At 37.8% G+C, this 22801-nt stretch overlaps 1 protein-coding gene across 15 annotated transcripts in view; it reads left to right on the top strand.

Annotated features, from left to right (window-relative positions):
* The window catches only part of GTDC1 (glycosyltransferase like domain containing 1), a 321331-nt gene that overhangs the window by 89873 nt on the left and 208657 nt on the right, over positions 1–22801 (top strand). For 13 of the 15 annotated variants that reach the window (XR_009741800.1, XR_009741801.1, XM_061445084.1 and 10 more), the window contains exon 4: positions 1675–1848. The exons of 1 other annotated variant lie outside the window; for it this stretch is intronic. Coding sequence is in view for 11 of the 14 variants with exons in the window: in XM_061445084.1 (XP_061301068.1) it covers positions 1675–1848 (174 nt within the window). In the remaining 3 variants the exon portion in view is untranslated. Of the gene's footprint in view, positions 1–1674; positions 1849–2305; positions 2367–22801 lie in introns of those variants that run through there. One more of the 15 variants, XM_061445098.1, reaches the window with a different exon arrangement.

Below are 22801 nucleotides of genomic sequence, written 5' to 3'. Positions count from 1 at the left end.
AGTTTTGCACAGAGCTTTTTGGAGGTGATTAAAATAAAGAGCACTCTGAATCTTCAAGTTGGTACTTTGGGTTATTAAGAAAGATTTTATTTTTTTTTCTCTCCCCGCTGTTACTGGAGAGTTAATGTAATAAAATCACACTTTTCAGTGGTGGCTGATTTCTTTTAGCTGCTCAGGCAGTGATGGGATCTTTCTAATTTGACAGTGATATGCAGAGCCTGCAGGAAAAAGTTAGGCAGGTTAGACTTCATGCACAGGAGAAGCAGACATGATACAATTAGAAACTTGCTACATGTCAGGGAGCAGTAAAGAAACACGCCATGCTCCTGCGCTGTCTCATGTCGTCTGTAAACCTATACAGCAAAGACAACTGGATCATTTGTACAAAAATGAGACCATTGGGTTAAAAGCCATAGATGTGGGAGAGTGTGGAATTCGTGCAGCCTGCTTGTAAAGGATTGTTTCTCTCTGTTGTTGGTCTTTTTGCTTTTCCTGCTGACTGCTGCTGCTTTGGTGAGCAGTGCCAGTTTTCTCTTGACCAGACGGCTGAGAGATGCAGTGAGGATGAATGACAGTCTCTCACCTCAAATATACTTTTCACCAACCTAGTGACTTACAAACACATGTCCTCAATGTATCTTATGACCCATGGGTCTGTATCACAATATATAACATACTGAGAAAACCAGCCGGCCATAAAGCATTTCTTACCTCAGTTAGTGTTGCGTGTTTGCCAGTGTAGCTAAGATTCTGTCAGCACTTCCAAAATAAACTTTCAGGTTTTCTGATTTAACGTGTAGATGAGGCCCTCAGTGGCATGGTTTAGTGGTGGTCTTGGCAGTCCTGGGGTAATGGTGGGACTTGATGATCTTAAAGATCTTTTCCAGCCTAGCTGAGTCAATGATTCTATAGCTCCTTGATTTCTCCAGGCTAAGTGGAGAAATAATACCTATGTTATCATTTAACCTAATTTTAAGATTATTGATCCATGTGATTTTAAAACACAGCAGTAAAGAACAAAACATGACAATAATATGCCAATTTTTTATCAAACTTTTTTTTTGATGCTTTGTGCTATGTATTTTGTATATTATAAATTATTAATATAATATCTATTTGGTGGATATAGTTCTAATCAGGATTATGTATGCATAGGTTAAAAAAACATTCCATATCTCTAGTAACCTGCTACCTGCCACACATGGTCAGTTGAAGGTAGGTTAACCAAAAGAAAGGTGTCCTTCAGTAGAAAGGAGTATTTATAAGGAATTTCCATTTTCTTCCAAGTTTACTTCTACTGAAGTTTTGTTACAATAGGCCTTACCTCTTTATATTTTAAGAGATAATGACAGTAATACTGTTTTCACCATTTTATGAATGGAAAGTAATCCACAGTTAGAATGGGACGTGCTCCTTTAGATTAATATTAGCAATTTATTACTTAGTTTAAAAAAAGTTTAAAAATATTTCAAAGAGTGAATAGACAGAAATCAAGACATTTCTGATTAAGGTATATGTTTCTCCCAATTCAAATGAAAAGGCTGATTTTAATTAGCATTCCACTTGCACCTTTTGTTTGTTTATGAGAATATGTGTCCTATTTCTACTGCATGCAAAATAATTCCGTTCCTTTTGTGCAGCAGCATGCTCATTAATCTTAACCACTTTTTACAGCTTGGTTGCTGATGTGGTGGTGTTCAACTCTGCTTTTAATATGGAATCGTTTCTTACATCCATTGGAAAATTTATGAAGCTGATTCCTGACCACAGACCTAAGGATTTGGAAAAAATGATCAGACCAAAGTGCCAAGTTCTTTATTTTCCAGTCAGGTTTCCTGATGTGAGCAGGTCAGTACATTTTCCACGTCATAAATTGCTTCCAGCCTGTCAAAACTCTCTGTTTATGGTGACGTTCCAACTAATCAGCTAAAGCTTTGTTAATGAAAGAGTTTGATAACATGCAAAATCCCCTAACTGATAAATGTATTTCAATATTTAGAGGTTATTCAGGCAGTGTCTGATCTGCTGAACCTGTCCTGAGCAAGTCATACAAACTTGCGTTATTCAGGATGAGTGATTTCAGACTAGTTTTAGTGATTTCCCACTTGTTCTAGTCTTTAAGGAGTTGCTTGCTCCCCAGCTCTGTATATGTTTGAACAGGAGAGGTCAAGGAAGAGAAAGAAACGCTAGAAAACAGTAAAAGTGATAAGCCAGTAGTTAAGAAGCTATATTTCCCTTGGTGTGTTGCAGTGGGATTTTATTCCCTCCTCCCCCACTCCTACCTCTTCTTTTATTGTTTTCCAGGTAGGTGAAAAGCATCCCAGTAGCAGGGAGCAGACCTGCAGAAGTTGGCATTAGTTGCAGTGGTAGCTGTTCTTCAGCCGTTCTCAGTTACTCTAAAGGACGTTTTTTATTACCCTTGTTTCAGAGCCTGTCTTGAAATTAGCAGTGGGTTATGTGGCTCAAAGGGAACATTCGCTAGATCCTTTTCACTTTTGATTAAACCTAGCACAATTGTTTTTCCTCTTATAAGGGACTCTCCTCCCACCAAACAGGAACTTTGCTTCAATGGGACTGGCACTAAATAAAGTATGATTCTTCAATTTGATTATACTCTTAAAGCCAACATGATGCTGGGTACGTTTTTTTTTAATCTGAACTAAGGATGGAAAGCACCATAATGACTTTGCCAGAATACAGCTTTTGATCTGATAATAAGTTCTGGCCACACTCGATATCTTTGTCACCCACCAGCTTGTACTTACAGTTCTGTCAGAGCATAGGCTGAATGTACATTTGTGGTAGTTTGGGGTAGGGAGGTTTTTGGTACAGAAGCTGAGGTTATGCTGTCTGTTAATGTTCACACTGCAAGGTTTGCATTTCAGTGTCTTGGAAAACTTTATATTCCAAAGCACTGATGCAACTAATTTAGAAATCAATGTTTAAAGTTAAGTCTTTAAAACCTGTGTTTTCAGCGTGTTAAAATCCTCCACTGTTCTTTAGAGACTTGGCTGCCTGGATGGAGTGGTGGACAGTACCTTGCCTGTGTATCTTTGAGGATCTACTATTGCTTCTTAGAGATCATATTTTTCAAGAGCAAGGCAATGCTATGAATGCTCAGCATATTTGATATCGAGCCCCTTTAAAAGGGTCTTGTGGCTTTGGCATACTTTTGGAAGTCATGTGGCCCAAGCCTCGTTTTGGAGATGAAGTTGTGATAACCCTGTCTCATACATTAAATCAGCTCTTTTGCACTTGTCAGCCCTGGCAGATGGGGTCAGATGAGACCTGAAAAATTAGTCTGAAGTCATACACTCAGTGATCATTTGTCCAAAGCAGAAGGTGATAAAGTGGGTAAAATCATTAGACTACTACCCAAACTGGTAAAGGAGGAAGATGTCACATTTAATTGTGTGCTCTTCTTAATGTCCTGGTCTGGTATTAAACCTCGTCTCACAAAGCAGGACGCCTTTCATGTTTTAATTGTGATTGTTGCACTTGAAATTATATCAAAAAGCTAATTTCAGCAGTGATGGACAAAATTAAGATGTTCATAAACAACTGTGTCCCTGTAAAATTTTTTCAGCAGAGTAACCAGAAACACAGATTAACTATCAGTTCTATTATTTCTAATACATAATGAATTCAACAACTAATTCTTGTGTAAGATCTGGGTGTTTTTAGACAAATCCCAGTATCATCAGAGTTAAAAAAAAAGAAGGAAGGACTGCTTCTGCATGACTCTGAAGTTTTTTTGGGTTTTGACCTTCAGCTGCAACCAATATTTATTATTTCTTTCAAGATCATGTTTTAAATAATGCTGAATGCACCTGATGTTGTGGCAACTGCATGCTGGTTTGTTTTTTTCTTTAACTCAGACTGCATTAGCATAGTGACTGAGTGGAGATTGAGGAGAAAAAGGTTAAGAAAAATTGTGTCCAAGCTAAAATTTATAAAGCAAGCTCTTAGCCCAGAGTGTTTTTCAAGTTATTTTCAAATGGTAATTTGCTTTATCCAAACCAAACTCATACAGTGTAAGTAAGTGATTATTTGCATGACTGAATCATTTCAGTGCCTGCAGTCTTTTTAAAATGCATAATTTTGTTGAGATGTTAGGAAAATATTTTAAAATTCTGAAGGCAAAATAACCAGGGTGAATTTTTTTTTTTTCATTGACCTCTTTTATTTTGTGTGTGAATGTCTCAGGGTGTGTTTGTGTCTGAAACATAATCTGCATTTTGGATTTGGGAGGGAGGTAGTCAAAGAAATCATCCTCATGCATGTGATGGTGATCTTTTAAGATATTTTAAGATTAATATTGCAATTCTAGAGCAAAATATAATATATTTGACCCTTGAGAAAGAGCATGTCACATGGGTTAATCTGGTAGCATATCTACCTCTTAATGTAATTACTGTAGGTGATGGGTACACAAACTGGCACAAGCAACAGAGTAAATGAAGGTATAAGGAGGAACATTACCCTAGGAAATACTTCTGAATACTATTAGAGGTACTGTTAGATATATATATATATAATGTATCTTTAAATGTTTCAGATGGGCACCTAATCACTGCTTTTTTGCCTTTGAGAAGAAGTTATCAATGCTTTTTTATAAAGATTCTTCTTTTTAATAAATATTTGTCATAACGGCACAATTTGTGTTCCCAGAGCAAACTACCAGGCTGTGGTCCTTATCTGACAATGAGAGGAGATGAAACGATTTGAGGATTTAGCAGAATAAGAAATTTACTGACTTAATCCTCCCGTTTTCTGGTTCTCACAATGACTAGCTTCCATATTGCTTGCTGTGGTGCCACAACTACTCCATACTTAATCACACTCTATCATTCCTGACTTGGAATTCTCCTCTTCATACTTTCTGATGAAGTGTATTATATAGAAATACATATTGGAGTACTTGTAAGCCTGGAGTGAAAAAGGCCTTCAGAGTTGAGTCTGTCACTTCATAGTGCATGGGTATTTCAGGAGGTGTAGACCAGTAGATGACCTATTTATGTTGCATATCAGTGTATGGGGTTTTATAACACAGGGAATTAAATACATTGCAATTCACACTTACACTGTCATTGGCTTAATTTCAGTATATTTTCTATTATAATGTAAATAAAATCCTAAATATTTGGGGCTTGGGTTTGTTTTCCTGTGCAGTCAATAGAGTCTGTTTTGATACAGCCCATTTCCACTTTCGCACTAGAAAACAATGATCCAGGAAGAAAATCGCCTTTCTAGTGATGCTGTCTTTGCTATTCACATCTCTATTTGCCATCAGAGCCTGCTGCAATACCTCTGCAAGGTCTTTTGTGATATTTTGTATGAATTCTCTTGGTTCGTCTGCATCCAGTGCTGTGTGGCAGTCAGCAGAGTGAGGTCAGATTAGGTACTCCTTGGAATTCATGTAAATTAGAATTGTAATATAGATTTTGGTTATTATTTCTATTCCTCTGACTGTAGTATATCTTTATTATTATCATGATGTGGTAGAAGAGGAAGATGTTTTTATAAGCAACAATGGAGTAAAGTTCCTAAGAGCTCAAAATGTACATTGGACTGAGGTGAAATAATATAAAAGAAACATGAGAGGATGAGGATTAGAGCAGAAAACAAAAATACTTTCTTTTAAGTGGAATTTGTTATCGAGCATCTTGTACTATCTGTTACACATTTTGATGCAGAATTAAAAATTTTAGACTGTTGTTTCTTAATTAGTTTTTATAACTTAGTGCAGTTAAAAGGAAATTTTCAACTATGTGATTTTATTTTTTTTTTAGTTATAGTTGTAAGAGAGGCAGAATTTGCAATTTAGAGAGTAGTTTAGGGACAGTCAGGGGAGTTCCTTGATAAAGCATAAGTTTTTAAAAGACACTGATAGGATTTCTTGTACAGAAATGTGACTGTCACATGTGGGGGAGCCTGTTTTGGGGAAAACAGAAAAAAAATGCGTGTTAGACCAGGCTTGCAGGGCTGAGCTGCAGACCTCCGTTTAGATAACTAAGGGAATCTAATCATATCATTATACAATAGCTTTGCTGTGTGGGAAAAGTACGTATGTCAACAAGCAAGGAGAGTCTTGAGTCCATGGAAGCTCAAAGCTATAGATGGGTACTGGGGACATAGCTGTGTTGCACAGAGAGAAGTTCAGCAGTGGTATCTATGTGAGCTCTAGTGAACTGTCTTGTATATAGGAAGCAGTATACCTTAGAAGAGCAGTTTTTGGCTAATTAACCTTCCAGTAAAATAGCATATATTAGCTTAGGCGGGGTACTGTGCTAATGATAGTGATTCTGGTACTGAGGCTAGCTACTGCCTTTGGTGGTGGCTTAGGCATCTCCATGGTGTGCCGTGCTCTCTCTGGTAGGTATAGCCTCCCTGCCACCACGGTTTATAGGTAGTTAGCATAATTAGAAAATGCCAATAGACTGCTTCTACCTTGGGGCTTGCTGCTGAAGAACTGGGTGATGGAAATTACTTCCCTAAATGTCTTTCCTCCTCACCTGCTGCGAGCAGGTTTTGAGGGTTAATGTTGGCACTCTGAGTTATGCAATAAGCATGAGGGATGCTGTCAAGATCTGGGACACAGCGCCTATTGGGAGGTGGGTGCGGTATAGGTTCAAAAGGGGCATAAAATGGAATTTTTCAGCTCTAGAGCCTTTAGTAGCAGGTCAGTTACCATCTGCATCAGGGTAAGTGCTAAGTGCAGGTAGCTGCACCTACAGTAAGGCGGTGGTGGTTGAGTGAAGGGTGCCTCAGGCATCCATATTCAGTGGGGCTTTCTTACATGCTGCTTCCTCTGTATATTCATTGTGTGCCAGTGGGGAGGTGGGTGATGATGCAGGAGTTTCCGTTCTTGTTCTGGATCGTGAAGAAGTAGCAGTTACCCCGGTCTGGTCTTCCATGCCAGTTTTATCCCCAAAATAATTATCCCCAGAATTCTCCAGCAGAAGACTGAGAGTACCCTTCTAGAGGAGGTCCTGGCTGAACAGTCTGCTGGGTTGTATTAATTTTGAAAACTTTCTAGAAAGTAGTTTCATCTATTCAGGGATAAGAATAGTTATACTGACTCTTACCTGTCGTATAGGTATTCCACTAAATGCTATCATAATACCCATTTAGTCTCACAACAGCTCACAAGGATACTTAAGCAGAATTCTCTGTGCAACCTAGTTTTTTATTATGTTGGGTATTGCTCATGTTGCATACAACACATTCCCGTAAAACTTGCATTTTGTATTTACAGAGAAATTTCTCTGGAGAGTTAAGGTCTTGTAAAACATTCTTGTTCTACAGCATGAACGAATTATTGTACTCTGGGGAATTAAAAGTGAAGTGTACTGAAGAAAAGAATTTTTTCATTAAAATGCAGTTTATATTGATAAAACAGATTACTAGCATTTGATGAAATGTGAAACTTGGATCTACACATATCACTAAATCGCCAGTAGGTTTGTTTTGGCAAGAAGAATAGTATGTAATGTATATCAGGACCAATCGTTATACAGTACCTGTTAGTTTTGTATTAGATTAAATTGTCTTTCACTAAAGTACTTGAAAAAAAGCCCTACTATATCTGTATCTTGAAGTAGCAGAATGTGGTAACCAGGAATATTAGAAAATAAAAGCTGTTGTGTTATCAGTTTTGGCACAGTCATTTATCAATCAGTATTTTAAACATTGACAAGTGGTAATTTAATAGGGAATGACCCTGTTGGCAGGAAGTTCTAATGACAGATGATGCAAACTCATTTATCACTATGGGGCTGTGCTGGCTTCTTACCTTTCTCAGTATCACAGCTCATATTTTCCAAGTCTGGGATGTGAGAAGCCACAAAGGGCAAAACCTGTGGCACCGAGCCTATAACCACTCCCATCTAATCTGATTAACCCCTTAGCTGCAAATTTCTCTGCAGTATATCTGGTAAGATCTAAAAGTTCTCATATTGATTTAAATGCCATTTGATTTTTAAATTGGTTTTGCCATAATGCTTTTAAGCATTTTCCCATAGTCAGTTTTTTGGAAATGTTCAAGTTGTGTCACTTTGAATAGGAAGTTGAGACACGCTGGTACTTGGCTTTCAAAAACAAACTGCATTCTAATAATTAATAGCACATTTCATTAGCAGGCATTAAAAATATTGCATGCGGTGCCCTATACAATGGGCAGCTATTATTATTATTATCATCATCATTACTACTCCAGAAGGAAATTGGTGCATTCAGAGGTTTAATTGATTCGTGCATATTCATGTGGGAAGTCAGTGGTAGAGTCACGACTGGACTGGATTATTATGTGCTTCCATGCATAATAATTTCTGTGTTGCTTGTAAGGAGAATAGACTACCTTGCTGTAATAAGTGTAGACGTTTGCAGTTGAGAGATGTCATGGGAGAGGAGGTGAAAATGACACCTTCCTCAGCAAGTAGTATGGATGGCACTTTTAATTCTTATGGTCCATCAGTAAAACAGGAATTAAACTGTACTTGGAATAAAAACAATAATATATTTTTACCTTAATTTTTACAGTAGCAAAAATTCTCATTGATTTGATGATTTTATGTTAACTTCTTTACAGCATAATGAATGCAAGCCCTGCTTTGGGCTTTCTCTGCCTCCCTGCTGTTCTCTGTCAGTTCTTTCTGTTTTTTTTTTCACAACAGAATCTTACTCCTTGAGGCTGGGACTAGGTTAAATACCATCCCCATACAGTATGATTCAGACATGAAATCCTTTAAGAGTTTACATTAAATTGTTGTAATAAAGATGTAAATTTAATTGATTAAAATTGTTACAGCAGACTTGTGTTTAGGGTAGGAAAAGGCTATTGATTAATGGTAAAATCCTAGAAAGTGCTAAATACCCTCATTTTCCCTGCAGTTATTGAGAGCTGAAGGTGTTTGGCACTCCGTGTGAGTACAGTGTTAAAAGAGGTTGAAAGAGGTGGCATACAAAACTAAATGCTGAGTATTGAGTGATGTGGCTGCTTCCAGTTCGGTTCCAATCCATATGAAGGTACAGATTTAAAATCCTTCACGTGTGTGAAAGATGGTTTTTACAGACAAGGCTGTCCCTGTGGAATTCTGCATTTTAAAATACTGCCCTTCACTATTTGCACAATTCCGTATTTTTTATTGTGAAATTCATGTATATTACATAGAAACAGAGGTGGATTTTTTTTGTTGTTCTTTAAAGTGATTTCATTCTTACAGAATTGTAACAGAGAGGGAAGTCGTGTTGGGCATACTATTTCTTAGTTGCCACATGAGGCAGTGACAGAAGCTTATGTGTCAGTTCTGCGCCAGTTGCAGACACTGTAATTTCTCCAGGATAGATTTGGTATTATGTTCCCTTCTCTGTGCCAGAATAGTCATCATGGATGCTCTGCATTGGGGTTTCTTGACTTTGCCCTCAAAACCTCCCAGGACTATTCACAGTCATGTTGTCCTTTAAATGCTCTGAGCATTTTTCATCTCCAGCTGTTGGTTCTCATATATGTTAAATAGAGAAGCAAGCAGATCTTCCTTCCCTTGGTCACTTTTGATTCTAATTGGTGAAGTAGTCTATATGGCTATGGAAGTAAATACTGAGTGAAATAACATGCAGACATTTAGTCAGTTTCCTGCTGGAGATGCACCAAGCAGCTGTACCATACCAAACTAAAAACAAAAAAAAAAAAAACCCAAACAGAAGAAACCTTATGTGATCCTCATACCATACAAAAGATATTTTTCTAATACACAGATTGGTGTGTCTATGTAAAGCACTGCTAAATAGTTGTTCTGGTCACACATGTTCCAGAAAGATTGATTTAAGCTGTGAAACAGGTATAGAGAATTGCTAGTAGGATGATTAGGAGAATCTGTATTAAAAGATCATCAGCAGCAGATTAAAAGAGTATGGTTCACTTGTCCTAGCAAAATAAAGGTTGAGAAGGGAATATATGTTAATCTTTATAAATACAGTCAGGATAAATGCCATGAAAGAGGAGGAATTATTGAAGTTGCAGGATAATCCTTATAGCATCCACAAGGTATAAATTGGTCATTATTTAAATGACTCAGACTGGAAATGAATAAAAGGGTGTGCAGCGCAGTTTGGTTTGGGTTTTGGGTTTTTTGTTTGTTTGTTTTTCCTGAGAGACATTTAGTTTTAAATGACTGCTGAAACATAATTCAAAAGTTAAGAGGAACTTGATAAATTCATAGAAAAGTTGGTTAACTGATACACGAATAGTGCCAGGCAGTTGCAGATGTTTGCTCTGATGATATCCCCAAAAGGAAGGGGAAAAAAAGATGGACTATGAGATGGGCACATACTGGCTTTAGTCTTGAGACCATAGTCTTGAGCCCTGAACTGGCCCATGAAGGAGATGATGTATTTCCAGCACCTATAAAAGACACGACAGAAAACCAGTCTGTTTTGTATACTGTGCACAGTGTTTAACTGTGATTAATTTCATTAATCAGATATTTCATAAATGAGCAGTGTCCTGCAAGGTATCTCTTGCTCATTTGTTAAAACTCTGGCTGCATTTGGAATTGGGATGAATTTTTTATTAGCCAGATTAGTAGTGACTGTGGTGGGAAGGTAAAAAAAAAAGAATGTTTTTGCCTGTCTAGATGAAATGGGTTCATCTGGGCATTTTAGTGCTTTTGAAGAAAGCCACCTCACAGCCAGTTCTTTTGGTCCCTCAACATTGACACTCTGGATTTTCTGAGGCATCGGTCTTGGACTTTATTGTTTTGTGGTAGCCTGCACATCCCTTGGAAGACAACACACACTGAAGTGATACCAAGGGCTGACAATCACAGTGCTTGGGAAAAGTATTAGGTGAGATTTGCTTCAGCAAAAACTGCCTAAAGACAAAATGTTTGAGTACCATGGCTTTGTATGCATCCTTCTTGATTTTGCCTCATTTTACTTCTGCTCACTGAAGCATTTGGAGGAAATTCTTCTGTTGAGCTCATTGGAGTCAGAATGAGTTTATTTTAATTTTTTTTTTATTTTGATGAGTCTGTATGGCTCTTTCATTTTCATCCTTGTGTAGAAGAGTTTAATACTGAAATTGCCTCAGTCTGCACTAGAAGTGAATGGAGCACAGAAAGAGCTTCTAATGCAGTAATTCCTTTCAGTGACTGAAATTTTGTCTGTCCTTCCTCAAACTTCATCGGACATCTTTTGGTTTAAGAGTTCACTTCTGTTATCTGCCATCTGATTTTGAATTACCAATTTTGAATTATGGGACTATATATGGAAAAGAGAGGATTGGACTTTGTTTATGTGCCTAAACTGGCTTCCTTTTGTTCATAGAATCCTAGAATGTTTTGGGTTGGAAGGAACCTTAAAGCTCACCTAGTTTCAAGCCCTGCCATGGGAGGGGACACTTTCCACTAAACCAAGTTGCTCAAAATCCCATCCAGCCTAGCCTTGATATCCAGCCTGGCCTGAGCTTGTTGCCGATAAAAGCAGGGATTATTTGTCAGGATTCCTGATAATTACAATAATAATAATAATTTTTTTTTATAAATAAGCAAAATAGCAGGTAAAAATGTACCTTTTTTTCTTTTCCCCAGTGAAATCATGTATGTAATCCATAAAGTTGTGCATTATTATGACATTAAACCAGTATATCATTGGTTGTGAAAGCAGCTGAGCTCTTTTCAGAGGTACCCAGTGCTGAACTTGCCAGTGCATCTAAATGTTAGCAACTTAATATTCTGTGAGTGTCACTTCATTTGGGCTAGCAATAAGTTCAGTCATTGTGCTGCAGAGGAATGTTTAAAGCTGCAATGTGCATTGGAGTCTGTTTGTTTGCAGCAGATGATTTGCCTAAGCTTTGATGCGCAGTCACTTTCTGACATTTGTGTATTTCAGCAGTGAACAATGTAAACTCATTTTCTGAGCACTTTGATTACTTGCACATAGCAGTGCCGGTGGCATGTGACAGAGAAGAGCACTCTATCCACTAATCAGATAGATATGCTTCAAGCGTATTTACACAAAATAATGAAAACAGCTGTTAGATACCTTTAAACTTGAGTGTGTTTTGTTATTAATCTACTAGCCCGTACACATGACACTATAATTCTTCGCTCACTCAAGTTGCCTTTAATGACACAGTAATAAAACGGAGAGGGATGAAAGTAATGGAATTGTAGAATGTAATGCCTCAATTGTTCTACAGTGTCTTCCTTTTTGCCAAAATAAACCACAATTAGGTCCATATGGTGTTTTGAAGTTTTCAAGCAATGACCCTAATAAAAAGTAATGAATTTCTGACAAAAGAAAGCATGGTGCTCTTTTAAGCAGATATCTTCGCTATTGATCTGGTTATGATTGCAGACTGATATGCTAATAGAAGAAGAAAGGTTCAATGTGCCTGGTACAAGCACTTTTATTTGTGGTTTATTTTATTCTTATGAAATTCAGATTGAAAAGGTAGAAACATGTTGTAATCCATCAGTTATGACTCCCTTTTAAAAGACCTACTATAAAGAAAACGAATGGATTTTTCTTGACAAAAATGGAGTTTGGAAAGCATTTGTTAACTTGAAGTTTCAAAAGCAAATGTTAGCAAGAAGGATGCCTCACGATGATAAAGATGCTTTGTTTGGATATATGAAATTTGACTTGAGTACCTTACAGTCTTCAGAGGTCTATGCTCTGTTATTTACTTTATCTCCTTTAACCTTTTCATGTGGGAATTTGAGTGATACTCCACTTTATCTAGGAAATCAAACTATCCATAGAGCAGTTGTTCAGTAAGTACAGATACTCAAAATGCAATGACTAGGGAGGATGTGCAGCTCATCCGCCTATATAGTACATAGCTATGGGCAACCATTAAAAAAGTATGGTGTGTCAGTATTATTCCAATGCAGTAATGATGCCTGAAGTATGGGTAATCTAGCTTTAATAGAGAGAGGATAAGGCAGGTTCTGGAAACAGATACTAGGGGAAGGAGAAAATAAATAGCTAATTTGATGAGCCTTCACTGTTAGTGGTTGTTGAATGAATGTTCATACCATGTACATGCAGTCCTAAATGACTGAATTGAAAAGCATCTGCTGGATAATGTACATTATTGTAATTATTTTACTCCAAGTAGAGTAGTTAGTGTTGAGCAAGGCCTGTAGTCTTTCAACATGAAACTATTTAGAGTATCCTTTCAAGAAAATCTATCTTGTCTACCTCTGATCACTGCTGGAAACTCGAGTGGCTCCTTCACTGGTAAATTAGGAGTCTATTAATTTAATGGACTAATTTTCCTATTGCCTGTCCACTATTGCTAAAACTATATTGAGCCGCTTTTCAGACTTCCCAGTTTAGTCTTTACTGCTGCATCTTTGAAAAGTAACCTAATTTTGGCCTCAATAACCCTTGCTATTTTTAATTTATATTTACTACCTTTTACACTGGTAATTTCTCTATCTCCTTATGTATCACACGCTTTTGTGTGGTAGTCTGAGTGGAAAACTGCCTTGTTCATGGGTAGAACTTTATGCTCAACATCTTTTGCTTTCATAAACAAGGTAAATGGATTGCTATATTCCAGTGCTTTTCTCCTTTCTGAAAATAGGTGTTTTTCGAATTTCTCACCTTCTTGTACTGCATGCCTCAATGAGATGTGAACGATTAATTTTTTTTATTGTGAGCATGTTTAGTAGCAATTGACTGGTGGTTGGGAAATGGGGCTTGCCTTCTGGACGAGGCTGTGGGCTGCAGGAGAAACTAATCTCACTTCAGATTATAAAATTTGCATTATTTCTGTTACTTCAAATTCTAATAAAAGGAAAATAAAAGTGAGAATTCTCACCATCATATTTTTAAAGTGCGTATGAATTGTTTTTTTTTCTTGATTCAGTTTTGATGTTAAAAGCTTTAAGAAATAGTTTTATGCTGTTCAATAGTTTTAAATTCTAGTTAAAAAAAAATTCATCATGGATAGGTAGCCTAGGAGCTGAACTTGTTTAAAACATGCTAGTTTCTATGGCCAGTGGCGGATGAGAAATGTTGATCTTTTCACTGTGACTGAACAGCTTTCCCAGGAAGCTGGATAGGAGCAACAGTGTTTGCTGTGGTTCCTCATGCACCACTCATGCTTTGGTGCTAGCATTAAGCTGTCCTCCTCTAACATAAATAATAACAAAGATATTGAAATATTTTCAATACTGAAAAGGGGTCTTTAAACTCAGAAAAAGCGTGATAGTTTTCAAATGCTTGAATAAAACCAGGAGCTATAGGACTTATTCATTAATATATAAGGACCAAATTCTGCAAGGGTGTACTCCCTTGACAATTCTAAATACTATCAGAAGACTTTAGAAATTCTGACTTATTTTTTTTATAAAATTCAGTTGAAATTATTTGACATTTCTAAGTAATTTGAAGTTCTTGGTATACCTGCAAAGGCTTCTACAAGCATACCTTCATACTTTTTGAAATCTGAAGTTTTGACCGTTTTTGGTGTCCCAGGTTTTGGCCGTTGGTCTGGAAAAGTGATCACTCCGGCCACTGCTGCTTCGGTATTTCATTCATTTGATAAAAGTACCCCAAATATTCTCATTCCCATATTACTAGTACTTTTGCTTGCACTGTGGTAGCACCTGGTACATCCTGTGACTTTCCAACACATGAAGATAATGCAGTCACTAATGAGAAGCATTAGCACCTAAAAAAAGGTAATAATATTGGGTTTCTCCTGTTTAGTATAACTGTGTACTTATGGTCAGTTCTATAGATGAGTAAGTACAGTCATATTGACTTTCTTGGTCTGCATGTGTGTTTGCAAGACTAGCTCCTTAATGAACAGTAATTATTATTACAGAGCCATGAATTTGTAGGCCAAATTATTGTGTTATAGCTCTCATGTAAAATCAGGTCTTAACAAAGGGAAAACAGTTTTGTATCCTTCATGAAAAACCCAGAAGTTTTCTTTTTTTTTTTTTGTCTGTTTGTATACATGTATCTTTAGAGATGTTCTGTGACTTTTAGTTAATTTCTTATTGCATTCAAGTTCCTTTAAAAACAATGTCCATTACTGTGTAATGATCAGAGGTGCTGATTTTTAGCAGTAGACTGGGGGGGCAAGTTTAAGAAAACACTTATTGTACCATGTTTTGGAAACACAGGCTAGTTGTGGAGGTTACGTTCAAAATAGCAGGAACTAGTATGGCAGCATTTTAGTAAATTGGGATATAAACAAACATCTGTTGCAGGAATATAGAAATGACATCATAAAGAATGTATGCAAAAATTTAATTGAAAAAGAATGATGCAGAATTGCAGCATGACTTAAAGTCTGAATTGATTTTTGCCTTCAGAGTGAAAGTGGGATTTTTGTGCAACATTCCAATACTATAAAGTATTTAAAATGTAATGTCCTATTAGTGTACCTAAAATATAGACTCTGGGTCACCCAATAAGAATAGTAGTTACAGTAATACAGTATATGTAATATGCAATTATCTCAACAATAGTTTTATTTTTTCAACAATTTTGTCATAAAAGAACAGTAAGATACAATGAATTTGATTCATTTTGTGTGTGTGAATCATTTAATAGGCCATTACATCTACTATATTAGACTCCATTCTCCTTTCAGAGCTTTTCATTATAAGGCTGTCTTTAATGGAAAGAAGTTTAACCTTCCCTCCCAGATAGATTGAACCCCATAACAGTGTAAACATTCTCATTATAAAATAAAATCCCTTCCCCAAGGGCAGCACTATAATTATGTTGCAGAGTGTTGTACAAATGTTTCTCTTAAAAAATGTTTTCTCATTCTTGTCCTCAAGTTTCTATCATTTTCATTTATGGAGAGAATCAATAATACTTTAAAATTGTAATTTAATAAAATAAATATGATCTGATTTTTTTTAATTTTTTGAAGTTATTTTAATCAAGTTTGAGAAGAAGTCATCAGTAAAATTGCTGTTGATTTATAAATAGGATAATTAGAGGGTTTCCTCCTAAGTACTGTTCACTGGCATTGTGGCTGTTTTTATTGCCTAGTCAAACCTCTTCATCCAATTTTAAAATTGCCTTTTGAATGAACTGCGCTATGAGCTTGCCAAATAGTGTCACCATTAATACTTTACCTCCTCTATTTCGTTGTCCAGTCTGTAAATACACAATAAATTGTTCGATAAGGAAGTCAATGAGGTTGTACTAGTTTTTAAGTGAATTACAGCCAAACATTTCAGATTATGTCATGCTCTTACTATAGCGCTGGGCTTAAAAGGTGGTGCATCATTTGGTTTGGTTGCTCCAGGACTGGACACAAATCAAGAAATGCAGGTTCTCACTATTCTGTATAGAAAGAACAGATGACAAAAGTTCACCTTACTAATCCAATTTACAATTCTGTAGTGTGTCTCTTAGTCTGATAAGAAAGCTCTCAGTAGCAGGTACACATGCTCCACAAGGATGGGTTAGGACAAAGGTGTTTGCAGGCAGGGGAGTATTTCACTGCTTTTGGCCACTGAGAAGCTGCAGTAATATTTCTGCAAGGTCTTAAAGCTTCTACCAGCATGCTGGATGATCATATGTCATGAAGTAGTTGGTGGGAATTGGGTTTTATTGTCTGCATAACTGATTTTGGGGAACCATGCTGGATTGGTGTCAGCATTCCAACAGTTTTCCAAACCAGTGTCACCTACACCCAGCGCTCCTCTGCTTTGAGAGCTCCTCTGTGGCCAAGGCTGTGACTTCCACCCGGGTACCTCTTCCTCCTGTGTGTGAGCAGTTTGGAAATAGAAATGTAAAGGGCAAAAGTAAGAAACTTTGTGCTTGTTGAGTCTAAAAGAAAGTCTGTTTGTGTGCGTCTCTCCCTTTGTAACAGAAGGAATGTTTCTTATGTTTCTGTCTTCAGACAGTTGGCACACATTTCATCTCAGCAGCTGCTTTCTCTTAAAGTGCAGTAGAGTGTAGGACTGTAGTGACACTAGCATTAATACTTCACATTCTGCTATCATATGCTGTCACTGTGAAATATGGATCTAGGTTACATGTGTTTGCAGACTTTGTACTGCTGAATTATGAAAGCTGACTCCGTTGGAGGATTGTGTTGTATTCAGAGACTGTGAACTGAACAGTAAATGAATGCAGTCAGAGACTTGTAGTCATAAGCACTATCCTCCTTTTTGGCCTAATTGAGACAAGAGCTTTAAAAATGTAGAATTGCCAAATAAACTTCACTGTTCTCTTAGGTAAATATATTTATCAGGTCTCTAGATGTGTCTCTTGTGGGCATCTTTTAGTTGTTATCCTCAACATTGTTTAAATATTATTTTAAAATCCTCCTTTTCTGAATGGTATGAATTACAGCAGATGAGTAAAATTTATTACAAATAGTAAAAGTACTACTGCTGTGACAGAATAAATTATTGGGAAAAAATTAGTTATTTTGTCATCAAGAATTAGCGTCTACCCATCAATATAGCTGCTGTGGGTTTTTTTTTGCCTAGGTGGCTGTAAAGGGGTGAGGAGTTAATAGGGATGTAAATACGAGATAAGATGTCGGGATTTTTAGGATTTGCACTGTAACGCATGTGCCTGTCCATCGCACATGGGTGCATAGGGGATCCTGGCCTGGCTCAGCTGAAGTCATCTGCAGCTGTGTCAGCACATCGAGCAGGAGCTGTGGAAGGCATAAACTAAAGGGTAAACAAAGCTGCTGAAAAAGAAGGATGGAAGTGTTTTGAATTGAATGCTCAGCATAAGGAGATACAGGGGTATCTGTAAGCAGATCTTGGCACGGGCTTATGTATACAATTTTGTTACGCTGGAAATATTAATCAGTGTATTAGTTAAAGTCAGATTTGCTAGGTGCCTGAAGTCCTGCCAATAAATTATTTTATTTCTAAAAACAGCAGTCTTTAGGTATCCATAATTCCACTGACAGCTTCGGTGTTAGCAAACCTAGATGGACAAAGCTGGAATCCAGTGTAACACCCTTCATTAATTTTCATTTTTTACTGTGAATATTAGCGAGCATAAAAGGACAGAGTAAACAAACAAAACATACATGTTTTGGTAGTGTTAGGTGATGTTTCTGATAAATGGCCTTTAAACGACACCTATTTAGGATTTTCCAAGTGGCAGAAAACCATACTCTGCATCCTTACTGTGAGCTGTCTCATGCTCAGAATAATATTAGAATTTCTATAGGCAGTGCAAAAGAAATGTTTAGTCTTACTGAACTTGTCTGTGTATTTTAGTGCTTTGCATGCATGGACTTTGTATTGTATTCATATCTGATTTTATGTGAAGTGGTTGCTGTCATGGCTCTTCCCGTGTTAATCTTGATGTTTCTTTTGTGTCTGATACTCAAGTGGGAAGGTGGGGTTGTATCCTATCTGAGCAGAGCTGTTCTTGTGCATCAGGGCTTCCCATAACAACCTCTTCTATTGTCATCTCATTCCCTAGCTTCTTTTAAATTGCATCTAGGTTCACAATAAGTTTAAATATGCTCGTCAAGAGTTGTCCTAAACTAGAAACCATGCACTTCTAATTTTATACTCAGTACATTGTTCAGTTAATTGTAAAGAGGTGAAATATATAAACCATTTTAACAGCAGAATATAACCTATTAATGAATCATAGAATCATAGAATAATTAGGGTTGGAAAGGACCTTAAGATCATCTAGTCCCAACCCCCCTGCTGGAGGTAATACCTGCATGCTCTCTTTGAGTCCTTCCTTTGTCATAATAACTCAACATGGTGCTTTTTAGGTCCTTGCTCATGTTCTGTGCAGCAAACAGCTGTATCATCAGTCTTCTTTGCCTGTCTTCTCACAGCCATTGAGGTTTTTAATCTGGGGTGCAATATAAAGAAACTTTGCCATAGTGAGGTTTATTATTTAATATAGGGAAGATAAAATGCTAATTAATTTCACATTTTCAGTCATCTACATTTACTTCTCTATCAAAGTGAAGATCATTTTCTTGATCTTGACTGATCTGTAGCCTTTTCTGATCCAAAAGAATAAGGGTATTGAGCTTAAGAATCCTCAATACCTTTTATCATCAGTAAGATCCTCAGAGCTCATATAGCATGCAGTTTTTCAGAGATTACTGTGTAATGTCCCAGAGGCATGATGAGCAAAGTTCTCAAGTCCCAAAGGACTGAACTATCAAACCGCATTTCCTAATAGATAAAAAGTATTTGTCATCAGCTGGTTTGCTATGAAAGACTGAGCAGAAGTCCTTTACACTTTGTGTGTATGCGTGTGTGCACATGCGCACACTTGAGGTGATAGGAGCCCAGTGTGCTCAGTTGTTTTATTTACTAATCAAAATTTTAACTTTTCAAGCAAGACCTATTTCTGGAGCAGTCTAAGCCAAAGACTGAATTTCTGAGATGCTCTTACAGTTTATTGTGTCTTTTTCCCCCTCATGAGAGTCATTGTGGGAGAAGGTCCAAAATGATCTCAAATGCATAGGCTTTTGAGATAATTCAAAAGAACTGAGCCATACTGTCTGGGTCAAAACCAAAGACAATTATTTTGGCAGGTTTATCAGAAAAGTTCATAAAAAGAAAGGAATCTCTCCATTATTCCTCCATTGCACCTCTGTTTTATACTAGTTCCCAGTCGGAAGCAACATAAGTGTATTTTGTCCCTTCCGTAGGAATCCGAGCTAGAAGTTTTGTTAAAAACAAAACCAGCGACCCACACAGAGCATTTTCCAAGCCATGTTGGTGCTTCTCTGCTGGGATCCTGCTAGGCCAGTCTTCAGAAATCAGCTGTCTTTGGCCAGACTGTGTTTGGTCCTACTGCAGATTACACCTGCTGTTAGATCAAGTGGCACAGCCTCAAACCAGGGGCATTCACAAAGTGAATCGGAAGTGCATCTTCTCATTTAAAGATAACAGGATATCACATCATGCCTACCTTTAAATTAGATGATATTCTCAATCAGCATTCCATTCCTTAATAATTACTACTCTCCTTTCAAGTCACAGTCCTGAAATAGAGGTTTTTGTTATAGGCACTGCTGTGTCCAGCACGTATTTATTTCTTTAACATTTTACAATATAACCAGAAAACACAATATTTATCATGCAGACCTAAAGGCCTTTCCAGCATGACTGCCGAAAGTTGATTAAGCATATGAAAGTGTTTTCACTGTAACATGGATTATTTAGTTCTGAAAAATAAGCATCTGATTCTGATAGACTCCATTTTATTGATGAAGCTAAGCAACCAAGTAGATGCCGTCTCTGTGAATTGCCTTAGTTGGGTATCCAGTTTGCCATAAATCTTGTAACCAAAGTAACGCTATAATACTGAGCTGATTACAGAGATTTTTCTGTCTCATTTTTTATACAGCTCAGAGAACTTTATTTCCTTATGACTGTATTCTGTTCCCTGTAATGTAGTCTGGCGCAGAAGGCATAGAGATCAACATTTCTAAGTGGTTTGTTTGATCAACTATGCCTAATGGTTTGTGGACCAGATCTTCAACTGGCTTAAAGGGCTGCAGTTCTTTGGAAGTCAATTATAGCAATTTACATCATCTGACAGTCTGATTTCTTTTTCCAGCCATGTAGACTTTGTCCAACAGTATCCCTAGATTTAGAGCCTGCAAATTTCTCTCTCAGTTTTTGCAATATCACTGTCCATCATATTTGAAAAATCACGGCATTCAGGTGAAGTTCCCGACGACTGGAAAAAGGAAAATATAACCCCCATTTTCAAGAAGAGGAAAATGGAAGACCCAAGGAACTACAGACCAGTCAGTCTCACCTCTGTGCCTGGCAGGATCATGGAGCAGATTCTGCTGGAAAGCATGCTAAGGCAGATGAAAAACAACAGGGTGCTTGGTGACAGCCAGCATGGCTTCACTAAGGGGAAATCCTGCCTGACCAATTTGGTGGCCTTCTGTAATGGGGCTACAGAACTGATGGATGGGGGCAAAGCAGTTGACGTCCTCTACCTGGACTTGTGTAAAGTGTTTGGCACTGTCCTGCATGACATCCTTGTGTCTAAATTGGAGAGATATCAACTGATAGATGGACCACTTGGTGGATAAAGAACTGGCTGTATGGCCGCACACAAAGAGTTGTGGTCAATGACTCAATATCCAGCTGGAGACCAGTAACGAGTGGTGTCCCTCAGGTATCAGTGTTGGGACTGATCTTGTTTAACAGCTTTGTCAGTGACATGGACAGTGGGATTGAGTGTGCCCTCAGCAAGTTTGCCAGTGACACCAACCTGAGGTTCAGTTGATGCTCTGGAGGGAAGGAATGCCATCCAGAGGGACCTTGACACGCTTGTGAGGTGGGCTAATGCCAACCTTATGAAGTTTAAAATCATGCCAAGTGCAAGGTCCTACACCTGGGCCAGTGCAATCCCAAGCACAGCTATGGGGTGGGCAGAGAAGAGATTCAGAGCAGCCCTGCAGAGAAGGACTTGGGGGTGTTGGTCAATGAGAAAATGAACATGAGGCAGCAGTGTGCATCTGTAGCCCAGAAAGCCAACCGTATCCTGGACTGCATCAAAAGGAGCGTGACCAGCAGGTGGAAGGAGGTGATCCTGCCCCTCTACTCTGCTCTTGTGAGACCTCACATGGAGTATTGTGTGCAGTTCTGGTGTCCTCAACATAAAAAGGACATGGAACTGTCAGAACAAGTCCAGAGGAGGGCCAGAGGATGATCAGGGGACTGGAGCACGTCCCGTATGAAGACAGGCTGAGGAAGTTGGGGCTGTTCAGCCTGGAGAAGAGAAAGCTGTGTGGAGACCTCATAGCAGCCTTCCAGTATCTGAAGGGGGCCTATAGGGATGCTGGGTAGGGACTTCATCATCAGGGACTGTAGTGACAGGACAAGGGGTAATGGGTTAAAACTTAAACAGGAGAAGTTCAGCTTAGATACAAGGAAGAAATTCTTTACTGTGGTGGTGGTGAGGCCCTGGAAGAGGTTGCCCAAAGAAGTGGTAAATGCTCCATCCCTGGCAGTGTTCAAGGCCAGATTGGACAGAGTCTTGGGTGGCATGGTTTTGTGTAAGGTGTCCCTTCCCATGGCAGGGGGGTTGGGACTAGATGATCTTAAGGTCCTTTCCAGCCCTAACCCTAACCATTCTATGATTCTGTGATGTCATCACTATCATAGAAATTATCAAGGACCTTTCCCCCATAAGTAATTTGAAAGAAAAACTGGCAAAGGACAGGTGTACAGAATAGTTTCAGACATAATGTTGAAACTTTACTTTGGTGAATAGCAAGTAGGACAAATGTCAAGCTATTATCTGTTTAATGAAATGGTTCATAAAAGGCAACGTGTTTTAAATACATCATAAAATACAGGAGGTCAGAAACTGAAGATACCTAGTAATTTAAATCAGTACTAAATAATAGGTAAAGGAGGGTCTTCTTTAAAGGCACTCAGTCAAAACTCATAGGAGGATTGTATCCCAAACATGAAAGAAGATTTGAAAAACAGCCAGCAGAAAAAAATGTTTTGTGGTTTTGTTTTTTTTCCTGCAAGGGCTGTGATTTCTGTTTCCTTATGATGCATAAAGGAAAATTGGAAAGTTTTTTGTTTTGTGATACTTAATTCTTGTCAATATTTTCTCTGCTTTTTTAATCTTAAAGATTACAAATGTTTAGGCTATTCCACCCAAACACAAACACATGGAAGACTAGTGTGTGTTAAAGCATGTTCGTTTTCATCTCTTACACTATGCTATAGAGGGTTATTGAGACGCAGTGAAAAATCTTTCATCTGACTTGTTCTTAGTAGCTAGGCAAGATCAGATTTGGTTGATAAATTTTTGCACTAGT

Source organism: Pezoporus flaviventris, unplaced genomic scaffold (genome assembly GCF_033815535.1).
Source record: "Pezoporus flaviventris isolate CSIRO_AGI_PZ_B2104156 unplaced genomic scaffold, CSIRO_AGI_Pfla_v1 ptg000001l, whole genome shotgun sequence".
Classification (NCBI taxonomy): Eukaryota; Metazoa; Chordata; class Aves; order Psittaciformes; family Psittacidae; genus Pezoporus; species Pezoporus flaviventris.
Note: the sequence above shows the minus strand (reverse complement) of the source record. Positions and strands in the feature narration are given on the sequence as shown.